General features: G+C 45.4%; 1 protein-coding gene across 5 annotated transcripts in view; it reads left to right on the plus strand.

Annotated features, from left to right (window-relative positions):
• PHKA1 (phosphorylase kinase regulatory subunit alpha 1) overlaps nt 1–19,363 on the plus strand; it is a 67,284-nt gene that overhangs the window by 13,645 nt on the left and 34,276 nt on the right. For all 5 annotated transcript variants that reach the window (XM_075259734.1, XM_075259735.1, XM_075259736.1 and 2 more), the window contains exons 4-9: nt 14,003–14,050; nt 15,496–15,664; nt 16,088–16,170; nt 16,251–16,331; nt 18,046–18,144; nt 18,292–18,438. In XM_075259734.1, coding sequence (XP_075115835.1) covers nt 14,003–14,050; nt 15,496–15,664; nt 16,088–16,170; nt 16,251–16,331; nt 18,046–18,144; nt 18,292–18,438 — 627 coding nt within the window. The remainder of the gene's footprint in view (nt 1–14,002; nt 14,051–15,495; nt 15,665–16,087; nt 16,171–16,250; nt 16,332–18,045; nt 18,145–18,291; nt 18,439–19,363) is intronic.

Genomic DNA, 19,363 nt, shown 5'->3' on the forward strand with positions numbered 1-19,363 from the left:
CAAATTTTCTCCCATTTAAAGAGGACCTTTCACCACTGTGCAGCCTGTGCAGCTTTCTGCCCCATGTTATAGATGCAGCAGCACAGACTCTGGTGCACTTTGAATTATGTCTGTAGCCCCCCTCATTTTGGAGCTCTGAGCCCCGTTAATACTGGCGCCCTGTATGTTAATTAAGAGCTTCACTGTCAGAAGGGGCGTTTCTGACAATGAAGAAAGCAGCTACGTCAGTCTAATACTGTCCAATTAGCAGTGGACAGCGTCCGAGCTGCTTCTGCTGTGTGATCTCAGGAGTTCTCGTGAGATCAGGCAGTCCTCTCTTCACAGGGCTGCACAGGAGACCCGGCTCGGACACTGTCCACTGCTAATTGGAGAGTGTTAGACTGACATAGCTGCTTTCTTCATTGTCAGAAACGCCCTTCTGACAGTGAAGACCTTAATTAACATACAGGGCGCCAGAATTAATGGGGCTCAGAGCTCCAAAACGAGGGGGGCTACAGACATAATTCAAAGTGCCCCAGAGTCTGTGCAGCTGCATCTATAACATGGGTCAGAAAGCTGCACAGGCTTGGAGTGGTGAAAGGTCCTCTTTAAATGGATCCCCAGATTGTTGGCTGTTTTTCAGACACAGTGGGGGTATTCCAGTTTTCTGGCATGAGTTACAATGGAAATCTATGCCAGTTCCAAACTGCAATAGATCTCCATTCCAGGCCATGGAAGCCTTTTTATAAATCAGCCGTGCCCTGTGCCACTTGGGGGCTTTATTAAGTCTGACGTATTAATAATCACCATTGACCGAAGAATTGGTGCCCTGGTTTTGTGTTCTAGTTCCTAGTGGTAATTATTTTGAAGCTTCAATCCTTGGGGTGTAATGATCATTACTAGAGATGAGCGAACAGTGTTCTATCGAACTCATGTTCGATCGGATATTAGGCTGTTCGGCATGTTCGAATCGAATCGAACACCGCGTGGTAAAGTGCGCCATTACTCGATTCCCCTCCCACCTTCCCTGGCGCCTTTTTTGCTCCAATAACAGCGCAGGGTAGGTGGGACAGGAACTACGACACCGGTGACGTTGAAAAAAGTAGGCAAAACCCATTGGCTGCCGAAAACATGTGACCTCTAATTTAAAAGAACAGCGCCGCCCAGGTTCGCGTCATTCTGAGCTTGCAATTCACCGAGGACGGAGGTTTCCGTCCAGCTAGCTAGGGCTTAGATTCTGGGTAGGCAGGGACAGGCTAGGATAGGAAGGAGAAGACAACCACAACAGCTCTTGTAAGAGCTAAATTCCAGGGAGAAGCTTGTCAGTGTAACGTGGCACTGACGGGCTCAATCGCCGCAACCCAGCTTTCCCAGGATCCTGAATGGAATACACTGTCAGTGTATTCCCGTATACCCGATATATACCCCGATACCCGTTCCAACGGTGTGCCCCCCCACCTTCACCCCAGAAATACCCTGCAAGTCCCCTAGCAATAGAATTGGGGCTATATACACCCACAATTTTTACTACTGGTATACAGTGCCATTGTCTGACTGGGAATTCAAAGAATATATTGGGAATACAAATACCCTCATTTCTTGCTACTGCCATATAGTGCCAGTGTCTGACTGGGAATTCAAAGAATATATTGGGGTTACGTGCACCCACAATTTTTACTACTGGTATACAGTGCCATTGTCTGACTGGGAATTCAAAGAATATATTGGGAATACAAATACCCTCATTTCTTGCTACTGCCATATAGTGCCAGTTTCTGACTGGTAATTCAAAGAATATATTGGGGTTACGTGCACCCACAATTTTTACTACTGGTATACAGTGCCATTGTCTGACTGGGAATTCAAAGAATATATTGGGAATACAAATACCCTCATTTCTTGCTACTGCCATATAGTGCCAGTGTCTGACTGGGAATTCAAAGAATATATTGGGGTTACGTGCACCCACAATTTTTACTACTGGTATACAGTGCCATTGTCTGACTGGGAATTCAAAGAATATATTGGGAATACAAATACCCTCATTTCTTGCTACTGCCATATAGTGCCAGTGTCTGACTGGGAATTCAAAGAATATATTGGGGTTACGTGCACCCACAATTTTTACTACTGGTATACAGTGCCATTGTCTGACTGGGAATTCAAAGAATATATTGGGAATACAAATACCCTCATTTCTTGCTACTGCCATATAGTGCCAGTGTCTGACTGGGAATTCAAAGAATATATTGGGGTTACGTGCACCCACAATTTTTACTACTGGTATACAGTGCCATTGTCTGACTGGGAATTCAAAGAATATATTGGGAATACAAATACCCTCATTTCTTGCTACTGCCATATAGTGCCAGTGTCTGACTGGGAATTCAAAGAATATATTGGGGTTACGTGCACCCACAATTTTTACTACTGGTATACAGTGCCATTGTCTGACTGGGAATTCAAAGAATATATTGGGAATACAAATACCCTCATTTCTTGCTACTGCCATATAGTGCCAGTGTCTGACTGGGAATTCAAAGAATATATTGGGGTTACGTGCACCCACAATTTTTACTACTGGTATACAGTGCCATTGTCTGACTGGGAATTCAAAGAATATATTGGGAATACAAATACCCTCATTTCTTGCTACTGCCATATAGTGCCAGTGTCTGACTGGGAATTCAAAGAATATATTGGGGTTACGTGCACCCACAATTTTTACTACTGGTATACAGTGCCATTGTCTGACTGGGAATTCAAAGAATATATTGGGAATACAAATACCCTCATTTCTTGCTACTGCCATATAGTGCCAGTTTCTGACTGGTAATTCAAAGAATATATTGGGGTTACGTGCACCCACAATTTTTACTACTGGTATACAGTGCCATTGTCTGACTGGGAATTCAAAGAATATATTGGGAATACAAATACCCTCATTTCTTGCTACTGCCATATAGTGCCAGTGTCTGACTGGGAATTCAAAGAATATATTGGGGTTACGTGCACCCACAATTTTTACTACTGGTATACAGTGCCATTGTCTGACTGGGAATTCAAAGAATATATTGGGAATACAAATACCCTCATTTCTTGCTACTGCCATATAGTGCCAGTGTCTGACTGGGAATTCAAAGAATATATTGGGGTTACGTGCACCCACAATTTTTACTACTGGTATACAGTGCCATTGTCTGACTGGGAATTCAAAGAATATATTGGGAATACAAATACCCTCATTTCTTGCTACTGCCATATAGTGCCAGTGTCTGACTGGGAATTCAAAGAATATATTGGGGTTACGTGCACCCACAATTTTTACTACTGGTATACAGTGCCATTGTCTGACTGGGAATTCAAAGAATATATTGGGAATACAAATACCCTCATTTCTTGCTACTGCCATATAGTGCCAGTGTCTGACTGGGAATTCAAAGAATATATTGGGGTTACGTGCACCCACAATTTTTACTACTGGTATACAGTGCCATTGTCTGACTGGGAATTCAAAGAATATATTGGGGTTATAAATACCCTCATTTCTTGCTACTGCCATATAGTGCCAGTTTCTGACTGGGAATTCAAAGAATATATTGTGGTTACGTGCACCCACAATTTTTACTACTGGTATACAGTGCCATTGTCTGACTGGGAATTCAAAGAATATATTGGGGTTATAAATACCCTCATTTCTTGCTACTGCCATATAGTGCCAGTTTCTGACTGGTAATTCAAAGAATATATTGGGGTTACGTGCACCCACAATTTTTACTACTGGTATACAGTGCCATTGTCTGACTGGGAATTCAAAGAATATATTGGGAATACAAATACCCTCATTTCTTGCTACTGCCATATAATGCCAGTGTCTGACTGGGAATTCAAAGAATATATTGGGAATACAAATACCCTCATTTCTTGCTACTGCCATATAGTGCCAGTTTCTGACTGGTAATTCAAAGAATATATTGGGGTTACGTGCACCCACAATTTTTACTACTGGTATACAGTGCCAATTTCTAACTAGGAATTCAAAATGCGCAAGGCTCCCGGAAAGGGACGTGGACGAGGCCGTGGGCGAGGTCGGGGGAATGGTTCTGGGGAGCAAGGTAGCAGTGAAGCCACAGGGCGTCCCGTGCCTACTCCTGTGGGGCAGCAAGCATTGCGCCACTCCACAGTGCCAGGGTTGCTTGCCACATTAACTAAACTGCAGGGTACAAACCTTAGTAGGCCCGAGAACCAGGAACAGGTCTTGCAATGGCTGTCAGAGAACGCTTACAGCACATTGTCCAGCAGCCAGTCAGACTCTGCCTCCTCTCCTCCTATTACCCAACAGTCTTGTCTTCCTTCCTCCCAAAATTCCGAAGCTTTACAGAACAATAACCCAAACTGTCCCTGCTCCCCAGAGCTGTTCTCCGCTCCTTTCATTGTCCCTCAACCTGCCTCTCCACGTCACGATTCCACGAACCTAACAGAGGAGCATCTGTGTCCAGATGCTCAAACACTAGAGTCTCCTCCATCTCCGTTCGATTTGGTGGTGGATGACCAGCAACCCACCCTCATCGACGATGATGTGACGCAGTTGCCGTCAGGGCATCCAGTTGACCGGCGCATTGTGCGGGAGGAGGAGATGAGACAGGAGTTGGAAGAGGAAGTGGTGGATGATGAGGACACTGACCCGACCTGGACAGGGGGGATGTCAAGCGGGGAAAGTAGTGTGGATGTTGAGGCAGGTGCAGCACCAAAAAGGGTAGCTAGAGGCAGAGGTCAGCAGCTTAGGCGAAGCCAGGCCACACCCGGAATCTCCCAAGATGTTCCAGTTCGTACCCAGCCCCGAAAAACTCCCACCTCGAGGGCACGTTTCTCGAAGGTGTGGAGTTTTTTCAAGGAATGCGCCGAGGACAGATATAGTGTTGTCTGCACAATTTGCCTCTCGAAATTGATTAGGGGCTCTGAGAAGAGCAACCTGTCCACCACTTCAATGCGCCGTCATTTGGAATCCAAGCACTGGAATCAGTGGCAGGCAGCAACGGCAGGACAAAGGCCGCCTGCCGTTCACGCCACTGCCACTGCCTCTGCCTCTGCCACTGCCACTGCTGACTGTGCTGGCGATGCACTCCAGAGGACGAGCCAGGACACCACTTCATCTGCCTCCGCCACTTTGTTGACTTCTACCTCATCCTCCCCTGGTCCTGTCTTATCTCCTTCTCCTGCACCATCAAAGGCACCATCAGGCGTTTCTTTACAACAACCCACCATCTCTCAGACATTGGAGCGGCGGCAGAAATACACTGCTAACCACCCACACGCGCAAGCCTTGAACGCCAACATCGCTAAACTGCTGGCCCAGGAGATGTTGGCGTTCCGGCTTGTTGAAACTCCCGCCTTCCTGGACCTGATGGCAACTGCGGCACCTCGCTATGCCGTCCCTAGCCGTCACTACTTCTCCCGGTGTGCCGTCCCCGCCTTGCACCAGCACGTGTCACTCAACATCAGGCGGGCCCTTAGTTCCGCGCTTTGCACAAAGGTCCACTTGACCACCGACGCGTGGACAAGTGCATGCGGACAGGGACGCTACATTTCACTGACGGCACACTGGGTGAATGTAGTTGAGGCTGGGACTGCTTCCCAAACTGGCCCGGTGTACCTCGTCTCCCCGCCTAACATTCCTGGCAGGGACACGAGAAGAACACCCCCCTCCTCCTCCTCCGCCACCGCCTCCTCCACCGCCTCCTCCTCCGCCACCGCCTCCTCCTCCGCTGTTAGATTGACCCCAGCTACGAGTTGGAAACGTTGCAGCACTGGCGTTGGTAGACGTCAGCAGGCTGTGCTGAAGCTGATCAGCTTGGGGGACAGACAGCACACTGCCTCCGAGGTGAGGGATGCCCTCCTCGATGAGACGGCAATATGGTTTGAGCCGCTGCACCTGGGCCCAGGCATGGTCGTTTGTGATAACGGCCGGAACCTGGTAGCAGCTCTGGAGCTTGCCGGACTCCAACATGTTCCATGCCTGGCCCACGTCGTCAACCTAGTGGTGCAACGTTTCCTAAAGAGCTACCCCAATGTTCCAGAGCTACTGGTGAAAGTGCGGCGCATGTGCGCCCACTTTCGCAAGTCGACAGTAGCCGCTGCTAGCTTAAAATCTCTCCAGCAACGCCTGCATGTGCCACAACACCGGCTTTTGTGCGACGTCCCCACACGCTGGAACTCAACGTTTCAGATGTTGAATAGAGTGGTTGAGCAGCAGAGACCTTTGATGGAATACCAGCTACAAAACCCTAGGGTGCCACAAAGTCAGCTGCCTCAGTTTCACATCCATGAGTGGCCATGGATGAGAGACCTTTGTGACATCCTACGGGTCTTTGAGGAGTCCACAAGGAGGGTGAGCTCTGAGGATGCGATGGTGAGCCTTACAATCCCGCTCTTGTGTGTTCTGAGAGAATCCCTGATTGACATCAGGGATAACTCAGATCACACAGAGGAGTTAGGGATAGCATCCGATCCGTCACAGCTGGAGAGTAGGTCCACACATCTGTCCGCTTCACTGCGTTTAATGGAGGAGGAGGAAGAAGAGTTGTCCGATGATGTGATGGTGATACAGGAGGCTTCCGGGCAACTTCGAATCGTCCCATTGTTGCAGCGCGGATGGGTAGACATGGAGGATGAGGAGGAAATGGAGATTGAACTTTCCGGTGGGGCCAGAGGAGTCATGCCAACTAACACTGTGGCAGACATGGCTGAGTTCATGTTGGGGTGCTTTACAACCGACAAGCGTATTGTCAAAATCATGGAGGACAACCAGTACTGGATCTTTGCTATCCTTGACCCCCGGTATAAAAACAACATCTCGTCTTTTATTCCGGTAGAGGGGAGGGCCAATCGCATCAATGCTTGCCACAGGCAATTGGTGCAGAATATGATGGAGATGTTTCCAGCATGTGACGTTGGCGGCAGGGAGGGCAGTTCCTCCAGTAGGCAACCAAGTTCTCACCGGTCCACACAAACGAGGGGCACACTGTCTAAGGTCTGGGACACCTTGATGGCACCCCCCTCGCCAAAGTGCCGCCACGGAGGGTCCTAGTGTCACCAGGCGTGAGAAGTATAGGCGCATGTTGCGGGAATACCTTTCCGACCACAGCCCTGTCCTCTCCGACCCCTCTGCGCCCTACACGTATTGGGTGTCGAAGTTGGACCTGTGGCTTGAACTTGCCCTATATGCCTTGGAGGTGCTGTCCTGTCCTGCCGCCAGCGTCCTATCTGAGAGGGTGTTCAGTGCAGCCGGTGGCATCATCACTGACAAGCGCACCCGTCTGTCAGCTGAGAGTGCCGACCGGCTCACTTTGATAAAAATGAACCACCACTGGATAGAGCCTTCATTTTTGTGCCCACCTGTGTAAAGCACCCCAACATGAAACTCCATGTCTGTACTCAACCTCTCCAATTCCTCCGCATCCTCATACTCATCCACCATAAGCGTTGCACAATTCTGCTAATACTAGGCTCCCTCCAACATGATTTCCCCCAACTCTGCTGGTTAGAGGCTCCCTCCACCCTGATTTCCACCAACTCTGCTGGTTAGAGGCTCCCTCCACCCTGCTTTCCCACAACTCTGCTGGTTAGAGGCTCCCTCCACCATGAATTTGCCCAAACTGGGCTGGTTAGAGGCTCCCTCCACCATGAATTGGTCCAAACTGGGGTTTTTAGAGGCTCCCTCCACCATGAATTTGCCAAAACTGGGCTGTTTAGAGGCTCCCTCCACCATGAATTGGTCCAAATTGGGGTTTTTAGAGGCTCCCTCCACCATGAATTGGTCCAAACTGGGCTGGTTAGAGGCTCCCTCCACCATGAATTGGTCCAAACTGGGGTTTTTAGAGGCTCCCTCCACCATGAATTGGTTCAAACTGGGTTTTTTAGAGGCTCCCTCCACCATGAATTGGTTCAAACTGGGTTTTTTAGAGGCTCCCTCCACCATGAATTGGTCCAAACTGGGGTTTTTAGAGGCTCCCTCCACCATGAATTGGTCCAAACTGGGGTTTTTAGAGGCTCCCTCCACCATGAATTGGTCCAAACTGGGGTTTTTAGAGGCTCCCTCCACCATGAATTTGCCCAAACTGGGCTGTTTAGAGGCTCCCTCCACCATGAATTGGTCCAAACTGGGTTTTTTAGAGGCTCCCTCCACCATGAATTGGTCCAAACTGGGGTTTTTAGAGGCTCCCTCCACCATGAATTGGTCCAAACTGGGGTTTTTAGAGGCTCCCTCCACCATGAATTTGCCCAAACTGGGCTGTTTAGAGGCTCCCTCCACCATGAATTTGCCCAAACTGGGCTGTTTAGAGGCTCCCTCCACCATGAATTTGCCCAAACTGGGCTGGTTAGAGGCTCCCTCCACCATGAATTGGTCCAAACTTGGCTGGTTAGAGGCTCCCTCCACCATGAATTGGTCCAAACTGGGTTTTTTAGAGGCTCCCTCCACCATGAATTGGTCCAAACTGGGGTTTTTAGAGGCTCCCTCCACCATGAATTGGTCCAAACTGGGGTTTTTAGAGGCTCCCTCCACCATGAATTGGTCCAAACTTGGCTGTTTAGAGGCTCCCTCCACCATTAATTGGTCCAAACTGGGCTGGTTAGAGGCTCCCTCCACCATGAATTGGTCCAAACTGGGTTTTTTAGAGGCTCCCTCCACCATGAATTTGCCCAAACTGGGCTGTTTAGAGGCTCCCTCCACCATGAATTTGCCCAAACTGGGCTGGTTAGAGGCTCCCTCCACCATGAATTGGTCCAAACTGGGGTTTTTAGAGGCTCCCTCCACCATGAATTGGTCCAAACTTGGCTGTTTAGAGGCTCCCTCCACCATTAATTGGTCCAAACTGGGCTGGTTAGAGGCTCCCTCCACCATGAATTGGTCCAAACTGGGTTTTTTAGAGGCTCCCTCCACCATGAATTGGTCCAAACTGGGGTTTTTAGAGGCTCCCTCCACCATGAATTGGTCCAAACTGGGCTGTTTAGCGGCTCCCTCCACCATTAATTGGTCCAAACTGGGCTGGTTAGAGGCTCCCTCCACCATGAATTTGCCCAAACTGGGCTGTTTAGAGGCTCCCTCCACCATGAATTTGCCCAAACTGGGCTGGTTAGAGGCTCCCTCCACCATGAATTGGTCCAAACTGGGGTTTTTAGAGGCTCCCTCCACCATGAATTGGTCCAAACTTGGCTGTTTAGAGGCTCCCTCCACCATTAATTGGTCCAAACTGGGCTGGTTAGAGGCTCCCTCCACCATGAATTGGTCCAAACTGGGTTTTTTAGAGGCTCCCTCCACCATGAATTTGCCCAAACTGGGCTGTTTAGAGGCTCCCTCCACCATGAATTGGTCCAAACTGGGCTGGTTAGAGGCTCCCTCCACCATGAATTTCCCAAAACTTGGCTGTTTAGAGGCTCCCTCCACCATTAATTGGTCCAAACTGGGCTGGTTAGAGGCTCCCTCCACCATGATTCTGCCCAAACTGGGCTGTTTAGAGGCTCCCTCCACCATGAATTGGTCCAAACTGGGTTTTTTAGAGGCTCCCTCCACCATGAATTGGTCCAAACTGGGCTGTTTAGAGGCTTCCTCCACCATGAATTTGCCCAAACTGGGCTGGTTAGAGGCTCCCTCCACCATGAATTGGTCCAAACTGGGGTTTTTAGAGGCTCCCTCCACCATGAATTGGTCCAAACTGGGGTGGTTAGAGGCTCCCTCCACCATTAATTGGTCCAAACTGGGCTGGTTAGAGGCTCCCTCCACCATTAATTGGTCCAAACTGGGCTGGTTAGAGGCTCCCTCCACCATTAATTGGTCCAAACTGGGCTGGTTAGAGGCTCCCTCCACCATTAATTGGTCCAAACTGGGCTGGTTAGAGGCTCCCTCCACCATGAATTTGCCCAAACTGGGCTGGTTAGAGGCTCCCTCCACCATGAATTGGTCCAAACTGGGTTTTTTAGAGGCTCCCTCCACCATGAATTTGCCCAAACTGGGCTGGTTAGAGGCTCCCTCCACCATGAATTGGTCCAAACTGGGGTTTTTAGAGGCTCCCTCCACCATGAATTGGTCCAAACTGGGTTTTTTAGAGGCTCCCTCCACCATGAATTTGCCCACACTGGGCTGGTTAGAGGCTCCCTCCACCATGAATTGGTCCAAACTGGGGTTTTTAGAGGCTCCCTCCACCATGAATTTGCCCAAACTGGGGTGTTTAGAGGCTCCCTCCACCATGAATTTGCCCAAACTCTGCTGGTTAGAGGCTCAATCCACCCTGATTTTCAAAACAAATGTTGGTGCCAACCTCAACTTACTACAAGGGCCAAATTCACTGCTGGTGACAAGCTCTCCTCACTGCAAGTGCCAAATACACATGTTTCAAGGTGTTTTCCTACTGTCAGAGATGTGGTATTGAGTGTGTAAAGTGTGTAGTTGTTAGGCTGTGATGTTGGGGTAATAGAGGGTCTTTGGTGTGTTAGATGCCCCCAGACATGCTTCCCCTGCTGTCCCAGTGTCATTCCAGAGGTGTTGGCATCATTTCCTGGGGTGTCATAGTGGACTTGGTGACCCTCCAGACACGGATTTGGGTTTCCCCCTTAACGAGTATCTGTTCCCCATAGACTATAATGGGGTTCGAAACCCATTCGAACACACGAACATTGAGCGGCTGTTCGAATTGAATTTCGAACCTCGAACATTTTAGTGTTCGCTCATCTCTAATCATTACCAACTTGCTTTTATTTCTATCCCCTTTTGCAAACATCATGCAACCATAGAAAAGAGAAGGCGATCTGTACTTGGGTGTGCAATAATTTCAACATGTGCAGCTAAGAGACATAAATGCACATACAAGAGCCCGGGCATGAATAGCCATATCTTGATGGGAGGTTACTTGGAACCCTCAGCATCCCTTGTTTACAAAAGGCGGCCTTCAGATCCCCAAACAGAATGCTCCACTCCCTGACTTCTTTATTAATATATTCTTTACTTTATTTTTAAGTTCAAGGAACATTAAAGACCAAAAATACACAAGAAATAAAAATGCAAGCCCTTCCTCTTGATGGCTCATTTACCTTTGCCCTGTTATGTCTCATATTAAAATTAAAACTGAGGAATCTCTCAGGAAATTATGTCCCAGGAACTTGGCCATGTCCCAATCCCTCATCCCTGTCCTGTGTTTGGCTGTAAGACAACTGAGGTTCACACCACTGTTTTGAACGTTGGTTGTTGTCATCCGTCATAAGATGAGAGCAACGGATATTAACGGTAGAAGAGTGAGGGTATGGACTGAGCCCCTTCTTTCTGTGTCCATTCCTTTGTCTGTAATATAAACAGCTTGATGGAAGCTCCTTCTGTCATGTTTGTCTACTTTTGCAATGGAAGAATGTATTCTTTGGACTATAAGATGCACCAGAACATAAGATGCACCTAGGTTTTAGAGGCGAAAAATAGGAAATAAAAAATTTATTGGGGGGGGGGGGTGAAAGATGCTGCTGACACGGTTATGACGAAGATCTGCTGCTGGAAGGCCACTGGCCTTGTATGGGAACAGCAGTTTTGCACAATCTGTGTGGATCTGCAGCTATTGCCAGACTACAGTTCTCATAATCCCAACCTATCCAAGCATATGAGTATTGTAGTTTTGTGGTACATGCTAATCACATGATGGAGGGCACCGCCTTACCCCCACACAGTATAATATGCCTGCTTCTATTATTACACACTGGGGTACCTCTGATCGCAGTGTATAATAACCTGAGACCCAGGGGAGGTGATGGAAAATAACAAACCCTTAGACTCACTTTACCTCACCTCTGCTGGGCATCCTCCCTTCATCTGGGTCTCATTATATCAGTATGCCTCACGTGACTGGTGAGGTTCAATCACAGGCGCCATCAGTGACCCCTGGGGCACATGACCTCACACAGACTGGAAGAACCCTGAAAAGGATGCTGGGGATGCGTCAGAAGCGCAGAAGAGGTGAGTATTTATTTTTAATTACCTCCCCTGTGTGTATAGTGCATGAGGTACCAGGCAGGTATATATCATGGTGTTGCAGGGCTCCAGCTGACCGTTGATCCCGTACCACTCCGGGCGACTCTACTCCTGTCTCCTGTGACCCTGCTCCACCAATGAGACCACAAATAGATTATAGTTCAAATCTTAAATTCAGCTCCTTTCTGGCACATGGAGGGCGGAAGATTCATCGTCACTCAGATCCACCCTAGTGTAGGAAACAAAAGTCTTGATAAATTTTCACCTTTTTATTTCAAGATAATGTAGGAAGTACCCCAAAGTGACAACCCGTGTGAATAACTATTGGGGAATTTATCAAATCCTGCATTCCAGAATTCAGGCTTTAAAAAAACAAATGTAGTTTTTGATAGAGTACTTTAGAGCAGATTTCTGCAAAAATTCAGTTGCCTTTTGCACTTTTACCCTACTTGCATCACTTTTGAAAAGCTGGCAAGAAAATGGGTATGGTTAGCCTGTCTTGCTATCTACATACAAGGAGGAGTATCAAATGCAAAAATTTTTGTAGGCTCGACCCAGTAATGGAGGTAGGGGTCAAATCAAAAGTATAGTAACATCTCAGGACTGAAGTGTTACAGGTTTTTTTGTTTGTTTTTGTATATTATTAAAACCAAATTAGCTGAGGAGTGTGACCTCCCACAGTTTGGCAGATTTACTATAATTTACACCAGAAAGTCATGTAAAATATATGTTAAATGGGTGTTCATATATCTTGAAGGCAGAAGATGCATTTTATATTTGAGCAAAAATGGTCACATTTGTAATGCCAGAAAACTGTCCTAAAGGATGTGTCAAATGTGTCAAGCATCACAAGATATTTGATAAGTTTAGCAGATAATGTAGAAATACAGATGGGGTGAAAGACTGAATTTAAAATTCCCCTGAATTGTTGTATTCTATTATCCCTCTGTATACCGTATATCATCGAGTATAAGCCGACCCGAATATAAGCCGAGGCCCCTAATTTTACCACAAAAAACTGGGAAAAATTATTGACTCGAATATAAGCCGAGGGGGAGGGAAATGCAGCAGCTACTGGAAAATTTTAAAAAAATTAAAATGGTTGGAGTTTTTGGGTGCAGTAGGTGCTGGGGAAGGGGAGGGGGTGTTTTGGTTGTCTGTCTGCCCCTTCCCTGAGCTTGAGGATTGTTTTTTTTTTTTTTTTCCCCCACTTGGAATTCAGCCTGGCTGAATATAGGGGATCTGCAGTGCTCCTATTAACCCCTTCCCGACGGAACAGGAGCACTGCAGATCCCCTATATTCAGTAGACCGGCACTGTCAGACACATGGATACATAATGTGTATGTGTTTCACAGTCATTTTCTATTTTTATATGTATTCTAGGGAAAGGAGGGATTTCGAACTTTTATTTACATTATTTTTTTATTATATTTTTTTTAAATCTTCTTTTTTTTCAATATTTTATAGGAGATTCTACACATTACTATTGCAGCTGGTCATAGACCCCCCCCCCCCTCCTCAGAAAAATAATTTTTTTAAATTTTTTTTGCTTGACTCGAGTATAAGCCGAGGGGGGCTTTTTCAGCACAAAAACTGTGCTGAAAAATTTGGCTTATACAGTGTATTTCTTGTTCCCTATTGTATTTTCTAAGTTTAATGTTCTTTAAAAGTTTATAAATAGCACAAATGTAAGCATGGTGTTTCACAATGTACATATTGCTTCCTAGGAGATGCAGCCATTTCAAAGGTTCCTGTGGGTAGCATTTACTGTGAGCAAATATCCCACAAGCCCTTGTGAACTGGAGCTGAAAAATGCTCTAGAAATGCTGGTAGAATCAGAATACACAATGACCAAAGTCATTTGTTGCAGTGGCAAAATCCATAGTAAAGTGGGATCCTTTATTCAATAACAAAAAGCTCTCGGGTGTATTACATTTCTTGTCTTATCTGTAATATCATATTTATTACATGCTTCTTTGTAGAACTAATAATGAATATATTTTTTTTTTTCATAGAATGTGGTCAAACTCATGAGGGGTCTTCTACAGTGTATGATGAGACAAGTAAGTATTGGCTACCTCTCTACATCTATTACAGAGGGATGTCACACTACAAGTGGTAAGTAGGGTTGAGCCGATCTTGACTTTTCAGGATCGATTTTAAAATCCGATTTCCGATCATTTTTCATTTGAACCCGATCTCGATTCCAATTACAATGCAAGTCAATGGGATTTTTTTTATTAATCGGAGATCGGATTTTAAAAGCAATCCTACCCCCTGGTGTCCACTTACCTCCAGAAATGGCTGGTCCTGTGCCCCGTGCCTTCATTCTTCGCCTCGCTGCTGCTCCACACTGCTTTTCTTCCTTCGCTGCCCCCTCCCTGCCAGGTTAGGAGAGTGTGGGCGGGTTAGGAGAGTGTGGGCGGGTACTGGGAGGGGAGACGTCACATCTCCCCGTCCTGTACCCGCCCACACTCTAAGCCACAAGCCCCGCCTACCTAGCGCTTTAAACACTAACCTGGGAGGCGGGGCAGCGAGGCAAGAAGAAGGAGGGCACCGGAGCAGCCATCTCTAGAGGTAAGTAGCTGCTAGAGATTTAGTTTAGCCTTCCATTCGACTGAATGGAGGCAGCCGGTGCACAGGGGGTTAAGGCTGTGTATCGGCTGCTTCCATTCATTCCTATGGAACTGCAGCGGAGCCCTCACACTGAATATACAGCGTATACTCGGTGTGAAGGCTAAGCAATGCATTGTGGGAAAAATCATCGATCTCGATCCCACATAAAAAGATTGTGTTCGGAATTCCAATGGCGATTGTGAAATTTTCTCCATCGCCGATCGGAATCCGATCTTTTCCGAACACGATCGCTCAACCCTATCTCGGTTTCTTTAAGCTAGCCATAGACACAACACTGATTCAATAAAATAAAGATGTTCCACCTTAACTGTTTTAGAATTTTTTTTTTTTTTTTTTTAATATATAGTGATTGCCGTTAACTTATTTTATAACACATTTTGTGTTTGTATTCTGTGATTCAGTTTTGGTAATTTTTATGAAGATTTGTACAAGTAAACATTGTTGGGGCTAGTTCGCACGTAGTTATTTGGTCTGGATTTTGACAGGGGAAGCCGCATCAGAATCTGGACCAAAATACGCCTGATGCGGCTTCCGACAGTTGCACTTTTCCACTCCAGGCTAGGCTCAAATGAATGGGCCTAGTCCGGAGGGATTGTCTTGATGCGGACGCCGTGGCGATTTCTGCTGCGGAATCCACGTCAAGATAAGGCAGGTCGCTTCTTTTCTCCGTGAGCAGTAAACTACCGCTTGCGGAAAAAGGAAGTGACTGACTCCCATTGAATTCAAGGTGTTAATGCAACACACTATAGAGTTTTGGATGGATCTCTCTCTTTACCCCTCATTCTGATGTGAAAGCTCATTTGTCTTGAAGTTGAAAAAAAATGTCTTGTGCTAGCATTCTGCCTTTTCAATGATTTGTCCTTTTATTTAGGTGTCCAAAGTTGAAGAATTTAAATACAGCCAGAGTACGAGGGATTGTCTCCATGCCAAGTATAATACAGGCACATGTGCCACCGTAGTAGGAGATCATGAGTGGGGTCACTTGCAGCTTGATGCCACTTCCCTTTACCTGCTTTTCCTGGCACAGATGATAGCATCTGGTATCATATATCTTTATTTATTTATTTTTTAATTGTGCAGCAATACTGAATTTGCTATATTGAAGATATTTCCTAGTGGAGATAAAAGCATAGAGCCAAGCCCAATTATTGGCCCATATGCTCTAGCAGCAGATGTTCCTTACGCAGAATAGAGGTGGAGTACGTCTAGGTCAAATCCATGTTCATATGATTCATACAATTAAAAATATACATAATTGTCAATTAAATATATTTCCTAACTGCTCGTGTAATAAAATTGCTGTTGGACCAAAATATTATCATATCTTTAGATAGCTGACCAACAGCATATTAAAGCAACCCTCCTGTCAGGGGTTAAAATAAAAAATATGAAAGAAAATAAGAATATGAATTTACACACCTTTCTTATTCACACCATTATTTTGTTACTATTCGTTTTTCAAGGTCTCCACATCATCTACACATTGGATGAAGTAAACTTTATTCAGAATTTGGTATTTTACATAGAAGCAGCCTATAAAACAGCTGTAAGTTGGGAAACATACTTTACACAGAGTAACTGATTATATACTGAGGATGCTATATAATGTGCTGTATTTTTTTGTAGGACTATGGGATGTGGGAACGTGGTGACAAAACAAACCAAGGTATCGCCGAGCTAAATGCCAGCTCTGTTGGAATGGCCAAGGTAAATGGCGTCGAAAGCATAAATAGTTGTTTGGTTGGTGGTTTTTTTTTTTTTTTTTTAAGTTTTTTTCAGAAATTTTAAACACAAGCAAAATATATGAGCCTTCCCGTATCAAAACATTTCGACAATGAGGATCATAATATCACCGATCACATGAAAATTTTGTTTTTAAATTAAAGAAAGAGTGACGGATTTATGAGTATAAACTTATGACCCTGCTTCAAACACTGGAGAAGGGTTTAAATCTGTCACATGGTTTTATGGCATCTTACAGAAATCACTGACCTGAGACCCTGAGAACGGATAAGAACCTGGAATTGTTTACATTGTTTCTTCCAATAACTAATAACCCTCTTCCTCCTAGAATTCTATCCCTATGTGTCCCTTTGTACATAAATATGCATCCGTCAGAAATGTTTTTTAAATTTACTTGAGAAAGGAGCCGAGTGTTCCGAAAAATTGTAATCTGTCATCATTATTAGTTAGCCATTAAAAAGGTATCAACTACTGAAGACTATCAAGTTTTTTTGTTGTTTTTTTTATTTTAAGCAAAATATAAAAAAAAACGGAAGGGAAAGGGTGAGAGAAGCAAGAAAGAAAAGGGAAAAAAAGCAGTCTGAACCAAACTCTGAACAGAACCAACAGAGGGGAGGGAGGAAGAAACGAAGAAGGGGAGGGATCAGAGACCACAAAGAATGCACGGTGTATCATAGGGACTGGGGTTGAGCCGATCTTGACTTTTCAGGATCCAATTTCCGATCATTTTTCATTCGAACCAGATCTTGATCCCAATGCAAGTCAATGGGATTTTTTTACTAATCGGAGATCGGATTTTAAAAGCAATCCTATTCACTATACAGCATGGAATCTAACAATTGAACGCTTTAATTGTTAGAATCCACGCTGTGTAGTGAATTATTTTAATCACCAAGTAGCCAGAGGATTTGTCCACTTACCTGAAGAGATGGCTTGTCCGGTGCTCAGTGTTCTCGGTCTTCTTTGCCTCGCTGCCCCCGCCTCCCAGGGGACAGCGAGGCGAAGAAGAACGAGAACACCGGGCACCGGACCAGCCATCTCTTCAGGTAAGTAGTTACTAGAGATGTTAGCTAGTTTCCCATTAGAATGAATGGGAGACTAGCTAACAAAGCATTGTGGGAAATTATCTCAATCCCAGCTAAAAAGATTGTGTTCGGGATTCCGATCGCGATCGTGAGTTTTTATCGATCGCCGATCAGAATCCGATTTTTTCCGAACACGATCGCTCAACCCTGATAGGGACCAAACGGACTGTAAGGCATCGGTTGCGTTGTTGAGCGTAGCAGTAAGGTATTCTAGGCTTCGCATGTCCTTGACACGGGCCAAAAGGGCAGGGCCTGTAGGAGGATGTATACTCTTTGAATGCAAAGCCACAAGCGTTTTAGCTGTGGTGCAGAGGTACAATACAATGAAAGCGTCTAGTGGGACACCCTGGAGAAAGACCTAGTGCATTAACATCTTAACCTCTGTCCCGAAGTTGAAAATCAAGGGGCAGATCCAGAAAATGTGATACAATGTGCCGTGCTTAGAAAGGCATCTCCATCAGGTTGTAGGGATATAGTTGGTGTTTTTAACTTTCTTGTCTCCTCTTCTTCAGCATCCAGTTATAGTTCCTCTACTTATGTGGGAATCCTCACAGTTTTCTGTATAATATTTTTTTATTCTGATTGTATTTCAGGCTGCCCTTGAGACGTTGGATGAGCTGAATTTGTTTGGCGCTAAAGGTGGTCCCCAGTCAGTTATACATGTGTTGACAGACGAGATTCAGCATTGTCGGGTACAGTGTTTTATTTTGCTTACTTCTATAGCACAAACCTATTCCACTGCACTTTACAGACATTGCTGGTTACTGTCCCATATACAAGCTATTGGCAATGCAGTTTGTATTGTCTGTTTTATTTTAATTTTTTTTTCCTCTTTCCAGTCTATTTTGCAGTCAATGCTTCCAAGAGCCTCTACATCAAAGGAGATTGATGCTGGGGTCCTTTCTGTAATTTCTTTTCCAGCCTTTGCAGTGGAGGATCCTCAATTGGTTGAAATTACCAAGCAGGAAATAATCAACAGATTGCAGGTCTCACATACTCTCACTATAAATGTCTGTCTTTCTATGAAAAGCCATTGTCAGCAGGCAGATGGCAGCTGATACCCTGTTGCAACATGGTAAAAAATATGCAAATTACCCATAATCCCTAGCGGAGCAGGAATGACTTGTAAGAGCACACGCTCTCCCTAATGTGGACGAGTGTCCCCATACCCTGTTGCAACAAGCAGATAACTCTGATTTTGGGCATTTCACTGCTTAGATGTTGGGTTATCCCTTGGCTCCTCACCAAGTGATCATCGGTTGCTGATGAGTTAATATGGGTCATGAGCCTATCAATGTCCCTAGTCCCTATTAGAGATGAGCGAGTACTGTTCGGATCAGCTGATCCGAAGAGCACGCTCGCATAGAAATGAATGGATGCACCTGGTACTTCCGCTTTGACGGCGGCCGGACGCTTAACCCCCTGCGTGCCGGCTACGTCCATTCATTTCTATGCGAGCGTGCTGTTCGGATCGGCTGATCCAAACAGTACTCGCTCATCTCTAGTCCCTAGTAGTACACCTATTAGAGGTTACAGCGATGCCATGATACACCGTAACACAAAAGAATTACACAAGCGTTCAAGCCTCTCGTGGAGCTAAAATAAAAATTTGATGAACTTAATAAAACATAAAATTTTTATAAATATAAAAAATGCATATTTAACATTATTTATTTAGTTCACTTAACTGGTTGCTAAGTTACCCTTGAAAAACTAACCCTCACACAGTTTCCTCAATGGCAAAAATAAAAAATATTATGGGTCTTTGAATGCAGTAGCAAAAAAAAATCTAAAGTACCCTGCAAAAAAAAAAAAAAAGGCTTTGGTGTGGCAAAGCAAAAAAATAAATAAAAAAAATTGGCTGTTGTAATGTGAAATGATGAAAATGTGACGAAATAAGAAAAAGCTCTA

This window comes from Leptodactylus fuscus, chromosome 11, assembly GCF_031893055.1.
Source record: "Leptodactylus fuscus isolate aLepFus1 chromosome 11, aLepFus1.hap2, whole genome shotgun sequence".
Lineage (NCBI taxonomy): Eukaryota > Metazoa > Chordata > Amphibia > Anura > Leptodactylidae > Leptodactylus > Leptodactylus fuscus.